At 39.5% G+C, this 10,317-nt stretch overlaps 1 protein-coding gene across 1 annotated transcript; it reads right to left on the bottom strand.

Annotated features, from left to right (window-relative positions):
* Positions 1-204: 204 nt before the first annotated feature.
* On the bottom strand, positions 205-990 carry LOC105039241 (protein GLUTAMINE DUMPER 2). The gene has a single exon (XM_010915319.3). The coding sequence runs from the start codon at positions 876-878 to the stop codon at positions 369-371; it is 510 nt and encodes a 169-aa protein (XP_010913621.1). The 5' UTR covers positions 879-990; the 3' UTR covers positions 205-368.
* Positions 991-10,317: the final 9,327 nt, after the last annotated feature.

Below are 10,317 nucleotides of genomic sequence, written 5' to 3'. Positions count from 1 at the left end.
TTTAACGATTCGTGAAACAGGTTCTCGAACCCCACAGTAAACGGGAATTCATACAAGTAAAAGGAAACGTATGGGAACCGCCGCAGTTGTCCCGCCTTCTTTGGCCCATTCTTCTAAACAGTTCCGAGTTACGCAAATTTTAATTTAGTAATAAGATCTAGCTCGAGGTTTATGCGAGTAGAAAACAAAAAAAGCACAGATAAATTGAGAGAATTAATCTTTCTCCTTTCCCAGCTAACTCAAAAATTTACAATCCCTACTTAAACAGTTTCCTCTTGCTTCTTCTTTTGTTTTTTTTTTTTTTTTTTTAACTCCAAATCCTCTCCAACCAAAAAGAAAGAAAAAAGTGAAAAAAAAAGAGAAAAATTTCACTGCTCTTGGTTCTGGCCTTCGCCTGGGTGGTTGCGCTCGCCATCAACCCTGTGGTTCCGTGTCGGCTCACTGCCCCGTGCGGTTACCGTGCTTTCCGGCTTCTTCACGTCAGCAACGCTCTCGCTCCTGGCGGTGTCAACAGCTCCGTTGGCGGAGGCGGCGGCGCGGCTGGAAATGGGTGTGGCGAGGAAGGTGGGCTTCTCGTCGCCGGCCATGATGACCACAATCCGCGGCTCGAAGCTTTCCGGCGGCTTGGCGGCGGGGTTGGCGCTGGGCTTCCCGTCACCGCCCGGGTTCTCAACATCGCCATCACCGCTCTCGAGGTAGCCAGAGAGCTTCCAGTAAGAGCAGGCAAGGATGAGGAGGGCGAAGGCGATGAGACCCAGCATCGCCGCCAACCCCCCAAAGAGGTACGGCACCGGCGAGTGCCATGCCGAGTGAGGCCCCGGCGGCGGTGCTGCCATCTCCGCTCCTCCGTTCGCGTTCATCTCGGCTCCCGGCCTCATTCTTCCTTCTTTTTATCTCTTTCTCTTTTAATGAAAAAGATGATGGAGAGAGGGAGAGAGAGAGAGTTGGCCTTGGGCTGACACTGGAGAGTGGAGAGATGGCAAAATAGGGAAAGGATGTGGGGAGTATTTATAGCGGTGGATTTACAAAAGTAGCTTTGATGGATGTGAAATTATATATTTAACTAGCTAGGAACCCATTATCCACTATGTGGTATTGAACCTTTTCTTTTTTGCTTTATCCACAATAACCTTCTAAGCTTCACCTTCTTTTTAAAAAATATTATATGTTGGGCCTTAACAAGTGAAATTAGATACTGATTTTTTTATGAAAAATAATATTTTATTTTTATCATTACTTTTATTTTATAAATATAATAAATTTCGCTCTCATAATGCACACTACAAATTTAACATATATGAACTTATGCACATGATATAACATTAAGCTACATTTTGTGCATTTTTATACATATGATTTGGTCACTACATATATACATACATACATACATATAATCTCGATCTCCACGTATTATTGACGTGCTAAATTTAGTACCATAACTAGCTTAGATAGATGCGAATATCAAAATATAAGGTAGACATGCACCACAGTAGTTTAATATTTATGTCTCTAATTAACTTGATTCCAACATATTAATTGCATATATCCATACCCTTCGGTCAACTAAATTTAATTAAAGATGCAGAAAAAATGGATCCAAGTGAGGGCCAAATTTATAACCAATGATGCAAAAATGAAGCGCTAGAAGCATTGGTGTGAGAGAGCATTGACAATTCCTCGTATCATGGTTTGTCTAAATAGATCTCAATTAATATTGGCAAGCTAACCGGCAAATTGGTTGCCTTTTTGTGTATCGTATTAAAATTTTGATGATAAAACAAAACAATTATTAGTAGAATAATCATCTTCAATCCCAATTAATGCTAGCCCATATAAACTTGGGCATAATTTAGCTCCCTTCGTACAGTAACGAGCTTGGTTAGAAGCACACTAAAAGAATGAATCCCTTGTCAAAAGCATTATTTCATTGAGGTTAATTTAAACCATAAAATGCAACTATTTATTTACATCGACTTTGTTGCACTATTTCATAGGTAAATTTTTAATTTGACAAAAGAAGAGAGGGATTATAGTTACTGTCATCAGCATAAGGTATGATAATACAAAAAATAAAGAGATATCTTTAGAAATTTTATGAAACAAAACATGTATTCCATTTCATATATACTTTACCCTTGAGAAGCATATTTTATTTAATATCTACCTTTGATGGTGTTGAATCTTTCTGGATGTGGAAAAATGTAATTGGATGCTGTTGGCTATGAACTTATCCACTAGGCGGGGCCCTTGCGTGCATAATATGCCTTCTCGAGGTATAGTGAGAACAGCACTAGAGGAGAGCCTAGCTAGGGCGACTGTAATGATTCATGGAATGGAGTGTAGTGAAGGACAAGTTCGTGGGCTCTCACCGGCGCCCTTTGCCTCATTATTTAGATGCTTGGTGTGATTTGATTTGACGAGATGGAAGTATATGGCACAGGCTACACCACCTTTTTCTATAAACATATTTCTTAGGGGCACTAAGAAAGTTTAGAATTGGATAAACACTTTTACAGGGCATTATCTATATCTATCATCTTTACTTTTTCTACGATGCCTTCAGCAACTAGGGTTCATTGGGTTTGTTGGTAGCATGACATCAGGTAGTGAAAAGAAATGAGTTCCACCCCGGTTGCTCCAACTGGTTGGGCAAACTACAAGACGCCCATGGTTTTGATGCTTCGTTGTTCTTAGGTGCAACGACACCTGGCTATTTGTTGTTGGGATTCACATGTTTCTCCATTGAGATGGTTTGCTGACATGGTGCTTCATTTAATCCGGATGGTTAGATGTTTATGTCACGAAGTGGTGTCTCACCAACTGGAGCCAATGGGTCTTTTTCTGTTCATTATGATCGATTCACCATTTGAATTCTGGGTCATGAATCATATCGTGCACTTGTTGATGATCACCAGTTTCTCCTCAAAATATTATGGTTCACGTGTCTAATATATTTCATTGGTTTGAGGAAGTTGATGCCAGGTAAAGGTGGATGATGGCTAGAATATAACTTTATGTTAGATAGCAATACATGATTCTTCTGAGCAATATTCATTTCCTTGGTTTATTATTCTAGTGGAATCAGACTTCGAGAATACTAGATCGATCGATAAGCACGCAAGTCACATACATACTATAAGGAAAACACTGTATGCTTGCCATATCTAACCTTGTTTATAAACTTCATAGCAAAGTTTGGCTTGTTCACAGTGGGCAGATAAGGAGTCATAAAAAATCCAACCAAGCCAAGAAATGAAAAAAATTTGTAAAGATAAGTAGCATAGACAATAAGGTGATTTTGTAACGAAGAACATAATTAATTATAACTTTAGGAAAAGAAATCCCTTCAGTGAAATCGATTGATGAAACATTTTCCTGAAAAGCCATCAGAAATTAAATACATGGTGTAAAGCATGGTCTGTTGATTCAACTGCGAACTTCTGTAAGTAGCTATTTTGCCACAACATTTCTATATTTTACAAAGTATTACCTTCCAACATTCTATTACAATGACCACTGCAGAAGCGCCCATAAAGTAAATTAAAGAATTGATATATACACTCGAACAAGCTAAATAAAAAGAAGTCAACGAGTCAAAGAAAATATAAGATCATAGCGGTAATCCTCCACATCCTTGCCTCAAAGTCGCATTAATGGTACATGCAAGGTGATGTATCTAGGCATGGATAAGCAAGAAGGAAAACATAAGAGCTCTATCAAACAAAAACTAAATAATTGCGATGAGACCATGATAGCAAACTTTGAAGAAGTTTGCATGTTCATGCTAAACATTCCGTTCATGGCCTATAAAGGAAGCCAAACTCATCTCTATTTCTCCTTCCTCCTTATATATTAAATTTAATTCGACCTCTTAGACAGAGCTTTCCTCAAAAAAGACATCTTAGATAGAAGAAGCAAGTCCTTATTGGCATACTTTTGTAAAGACTAGAGAAGCAAGCCAACCTTTTGGCCCCCGACTTAAAGCAAGCCTTCTCCTTTGAATAAAGGGTCAGGGATAACCCCAAAGGTGGCAGGCTTTGCGAAGGATAAAAATGGACCACAGGTAACCTCACCCTGTGGCGGAGCAAGCGATTCAGTTACGCTGACGTGCGTGCTTCTTGGACTCCACGCAACCACCCCCGCTCTTTTTCCTCGTTCTCTGCCGTACCCAAGATGCTCGCTGAGCTGTCCTCCTCCTCGCCCGAGTCCCGTCGTCCGCCACGAGGCGTAGAGGAAGAGCGCGACGCCCGGTACCTTGCTCCGCCCAGCTCCACCATCGAATCACAGACCGCTCGTAAAGAATCGGACGGTGATGATCGACGATCTTATGCGGGAATCACGGTCCTAAGGGTGTGGGCCCGGGGAAAGCGGGGGGGCCATCACTTTTGCGCTGCCTGCCACCCGGTTGGGCGGGCCCAGGCCAGCGACCGCTGCGGCTGGGGCTGCTGGGCCGTGGGCCCCGGCACCCGCGTCATTTGCCACCGTACAGGTGGGGTCAAGGGCGCCTGCGCACCGAAGTATCGCCGGGTTTAAGTCCCGTCGGGGAAGGTGTTGGGATTTTGGAAGGAAGCATGAAACCGGTTTCCACGAACCAGGGGTTCTTACCTTCTCCCATGCTTCACGTCTTTGGAATGTTGAACGTCGTCCGTCCTCATCCCCTGCCGTGTTCAACAAGCAGCATAGCGATCAAGATTCAAGGGATATGACATCCAGTCAGAAAAAAAGAAAAAAAACAGGGGATATGACATTACAAATCCAGGAAAGATGCAAGGGGACTGCTAAGTCTTGTCCCAACCACCATTCAAATCCAACCAATCTAATGAATTTGATGCACAAATTTTGGATGGTGAAGTAATTACAAAGGAAAATTACATTATGATACAAAAGATACACGACTGTCAACTTATGCAAGGAGAAGCTTCCCACTATCTCTTGCATCTTCTATATATACTAGCATATAACGTGGGCATGGGATTTTTTTTTTTTTTATAACAAAATATATCGACTATAAAATACTATTGCTATTAATTATATAATTATTTAGGGAAATTTTTAATTCATGTATAAACTATTTATTTTATTGATGAATATTTTTATTTGTTTTTAATAAAAATAATTTTGTTATCATATTAATATTAAATATTATTAATCTTTTAATATTTTAACAAAAATATTATTATTATTACTACATTTTATCATTTTTTATAAAACTAATATTAATATTATTAATATTAATATTTTTATTTTTTATTAAAGTTAATAGTCCCTTCACGATTTGGCACTTCAACGTATCTGGCTGATGATTTAATTAATGAGAATATTAGAACCTAGCCCCCATCATGACTAAGTTAAAGCCGAAACTATGTGAACTATGATAGTGATGTCCTGTCATCCTACCAATTTTGAATTTGCCACCACAATCCAGTTGTCATGGGAAGATGTTCGTTGCTTGGCGCATGTATTGCTAATCTACATAGGTGACATTTCCTTACATGTCCATAACTTTTTGCTGACATCTTAATCATGATCTCTTTTGGACTCGCTAGCATGCCCTTACTTTGAGGCCAAGCGTCTAAAATATCTAGAATTTGCATAACCTAATATCGACCATAATTAATATCTTATTAGAATATTATAGGCTAAGATTATAATCTTATTAATATCTGCCATATTATACTAAAATATTATAGCATATTCACATTAATATCTTGATATTTTAGCATAATAAATATTCATATTTCATATATTTATTTTTAGAAAATATTAAATTATATGTATTTTAGGTAGAGATATATAATGGGCTATGCTGTCGGAAATGAGCATGGTAAGATCCTTTAGAAATTTTTTATGCACCACAAGGGGTGTAGAAAATCTGATATGGAATGCGCCGTCTTGTTCGATTGGTCCACATAGCCATCGCTTCTTAACACGTATTTAATGTCAGTAAATCAATTTTTTCATTTAAAAATTTATATAATAAAAATATTCTTCTTAAAAATTATGACACTTCTTCTTAAAAATTATGGCATTCTTTTATAAAAATTATGATTCCTCCTGTAGAAAATGTTAAACTGAAGCAGGATGTCATAATTTTTGTGAAGGGATGTAATAATTTTTAAGAAGGGATGTCATAATATTATTTCTACATATTCATTATCTTTTTCCTCCGTGCAGTATTATGACATCCCTTCGTAGTATTATGACATCCTTTCTTAAAATTTATGATACTCCTTTACGAAAATTATGACATCCCACTTCAATTTAGTATTTTCTATAGGGATGTCATAATTTTTGTGAAGAGATGTCATAATTTTTAAAAAAATATATTATAATTTTTAAAAAAATATTTTCATCATATAAAATTTTTAAACAAAAAAATTGATTTACTGGTATTAAATATACGTTAGAAAACAATGGCTATATGAATCAATCGAATAAAATGATATGCTCCATGTTGGATTTTCTATGCGCCTGTGGTGGACAAAGAATTTCTCTAAAATCCTTTTGGTGGTAAAAAGCTTCCCAATCCATCTCTTAACCCGTCAGCTGACGTGGAAGGCTAGCTTGACGCTCACGTTATGTTGTTGTCCCCGCGTCATACTCCTATGGGTTGCGGAGTACATATGCTGTGGAGCAGATGTAATGTTATATGTGGTGTTTATCCAAACCGTAAAACTTTATCATAATTATACCAAAAAAGAAAAAAAGAATGAAAAACTTGCGCATGAAAGTAAATTTTGTTAGGATATGTGATATAATATCAACATAGATGATGAACGTAGAGCTCTACCAATACAGAATCCCTATTTCAATATATATATATATATATATATAATCAATCAACAATAGAAAAATATTATCCTTATTGATTTGATTGCATAAAGAGACGGCCATTGTAGCTCTGGAGTCTATAAAAGCCATGTCAATGAAATCCATTTTAGTTCACAGAAAGAGCTGCTCTGTTTTGTTTTGTTTTGTTTTTTTTTTTTGTTTTTTTTTTTTTTTAGCTACAAAGAAGATTACTTCAAAAGAAATTATTAGTTAGACCAGTTCCACTAACCCAGTAACAGACTGGTCCAATCAAAAAGCAATATGTATAGCACCATTCCAGCTCTTTTTGTGCCATCGGCATCCTCCTGAACAAGTCCTAGTATAAAGCTTCTCGTGCAATGGTAGCATTGAGCTCACCAGAGGTTGAATAGATCAGTTGTGAGTTGAGTCTGACAACTCAGTTTTGGGTTGTAAGGATTGCTCAACAATGTGGGAGGGGATAGGCCACCTCCAATGAGTCCTTGATGACGAAGATGGAGAACCTCGCTGCCCGCTCCATGTGAGCAATGTTGGAGGGAAAAGTTCGAGAACAGACACATGGGAGGGCTAGAATTTTGAGATCTTTGAACAAGAATCGCCGCATCTCACCATCGACAAAAGAGGTAGCAATAGCCGCTATCGCTGGGGAGTCACTAGACTTTATGTCGTGTAGGAGCTCCCCAGCCTGGTTAGCTAGGAGGTCAAGAAGGGTTGTGAAGGGGTTGCCCCATTGCTAGTTGGCAGAAGCTCGAGGTTAGGGTGCATTGTTTTGTTCCTAATCATGCTCTAGAAAGGCATTCTATGATTTTCAACATGTCGGGGCCAAAATCCCCGGATGTTGTTATCGTGGATTTGCATCAGCTCCATGGATTGTCTCAAAACCAAATAGATTACCCCCAAATCGAGTGTCAATTACACCCGGTTTTCTCAGAAACTTTAAATTGCACCGAGCTCATGGACCATAATTTCCTCGGAATCAAGATCAAATAAAGATTGAGCGCTAGAGATCGAACGAAGAAAGAAGGAGACTGGGTGGGTTTGAAAGACCTCCGGCCTCCTCTTTTTTCTTTTACACATGTTGCTTTTCTATTGGACTAATCCATTGAGTTGAGCTGACGGATGTGATCCAACTAATAATTTCTTGTCATCCGCATTGTGACATAAATCTGTCCTTTTAAAATTTTCAGAATAATGGACGCGTGTTCTCTACGGATTTACAGGACGTTCTAACAGCTGGCTTCTGAAAGCATGGCGGCAGATCCAAAGCAATACGATGCTGCTACTTTGGTCACATCTAAACCTCTTTCCCGTTACCATGCATTCGCAACTTTAACCAATCCCAATCTGACGGCCATAAACTCCATCCCTAACGTTCACGTACACCAGAGTAAACGCATAATCCCTTTCGCTAAAGTAGAACCAAGTTTAGCACGCAAATAATTGTCCATGTCTAAAATAAACTAGGAAGCCTAATGGCCAGCAGGCGCACCTCTCAACCATCCCATCGTGCGGAATCCGAATCCGAATCCATAGGTATATTTGTTTAATCTGCCACTACGCAAAGAAGTGCAGCTAATGATGATGGTGGTGGATATGTTTGTTGGAATCTCTCGTCACAAGTCGGGATGGCGGGACGAATCAGCGGCATGCATAATGCCGTTGTGCCCCCTCTGGGTGGTCGGCCGCCCCCGCCTTTTGCTCCATCGCCTGGGCTCGCATAACACGAGGGCAGCTTGAGCCTCTACAATAAAAGGTTCCTACATTCCACTGCGCGTCTCGGTGGACGAGAGTTGAGAGCAAATAAGACCAAGGGCCCTGCGGTGGAGCGTGGAGTCCACTTTGAGACGTTACATCGCATTTAAAAAAAAGGGAGAGGGGCTAAAAATGGTTCTCTCCTCCGCTGTGAGACCTGACTCACCAGGCCTGTGGGGATTGGGTAGCCATTTGTCACGATCTGTGCGGTTCCCATTTTGGTGTGGTTCGATGAGGAGAGCTCCATAAAGAATATGATGTCTCAACCTCAAGGAATCATGACCTTCCTTTGTCTTTGAGAAAGAGAGAGAAGGAATCTTGTCCATTCTGAGAAAAGTGATGAAGATCACCAACATGATTTTTATTTTTCCCCAATTAGAATAAAAAAAATAGTATCCCTCTAAAGTAAACTGTGAAGAAAACTCTCTCTTTTTTTTTAAATTAGATAGATAGATAAAGCCATTTGGCTGAAGATTGCATTGCCTGAGCGTAATCTATTGGTTACACGTAGCTTAGTGGAGTGTTTTTTGATTTGCATGACGATGAATGAAGGCTAATTGAAGCGAGATTATTGTACTTTAATTATGATAACAATCTGAGGCTTTGATTTGAGAAACAAAAATCCAGTACTGTTCGTGATCTCCAAGATCAAAATTACAGTATCAGGAGGAGCTATGCATTAATTAACAGGCCATCGCCCAGACTCCAGAGATGAAACCAATTAATCAATTAAAGTTTACTTTCACCGAAGGACCCTGACTGGACTAACAGTCAAAAGTTTTCTTCCCACCCCTCGTTGTCTGTCATGTAATCCTGCTTTTATGTATTCAAGCGAATGACATAGTTCCATCGGTAGTCACGTCTCCTTTGCATCATCACATCAAGCACTAAGATTTGGTTTTCCGATAAGCGGTGGACCAGGCACTAACAATAATGATTTATGTGAGCTCTTAAAATATTACTACTGCCAGAGAACAAGACGAGGCTGGCCGAACAAAGTCGGATTTATCCGCGACTTCGCCTGATGACATGGTCATGGTGCTCTAGGGCCAGCATAATACTTTCATCATAGGACAATTTATGGAGCAATGAAGTGGGATTTGCTGGAATCTCCGATCACATCCAGAATAGAATAAAAAAAAGTTAACAAAACGGTACCTTGAGTGGCTGTCCCCCTCACAAGAGTATAGGCTTTAATCATGAGTGGTTTGGTTAACCATCATCATTACTTAACAAATTGGGTATATCTTTTAACTGATGAGAGAACCGACGTGACAAAAACTCTATACTACCACAGTCCAGCTTCAGGATAAGAGCAGTTGATGACAAAAAGTTGAGGAACCAAATCCACATCCAGGAAAGCCTGACAGACCACTCTCCATAGACTTTAGCGCAGTGTGTCCTCAACTACTTTCGCTCCACATATCACATCCTTTTGGCAAAGTTGAACGGTGGGATAAAACAAATATCCCGTAAAAACTTGAAGCAGAAGCAACAACAACAGCGAGGACATTGAGGAAAAAATAGTTAAGGCATCTCCTTCTTTAAGATTGTCATAGTCTGTCACTAAGTTCAATCCACTTCGAAGAACTCAAAGTTCTAATAAAGATTACATTTAGGGTATCCAACCCCGTCACAGACATCTGAGCATGCACGATTCCAGAAGCACCGTCTGTTGAATAGCGTGCGAAACGAATGGGATCTCACAGATAATGACTTCAAGATTAGCAATCAGAATACAGGGGCATATGACGG

Source organism: Elaeis guineensis, chromosome 1, assembly GCF_000442705.2.
Source record: "Elaeis guineensis isolate ETL-2024a chromosome 1, EG11, whole genome shotgun sequence".
In the NCBI taxonomy this organism is placed as follows: domain Eukaryota; kingdom Viridiplantae; phylum Streptophyta; class Magnoliopsida; order Arecales; family Arecaceae; genus Elaeis; species Elaeis guineensis.
The sequence above is the reverse complement of the archived record's forward strand: the minus strand, read 5'-3'. Positions and strand labels throughout refer to the sequence as shown.

Excerpts from the sequence above, each read along its gene's own strand:
- LOC105039241 (XM_010915319.3), bottom strand. The coding sequence starts at position 878 with ATGAGGCCGGGAGCCGAGATGAACGCGAACGGAGGAGCGGAGATGGCA.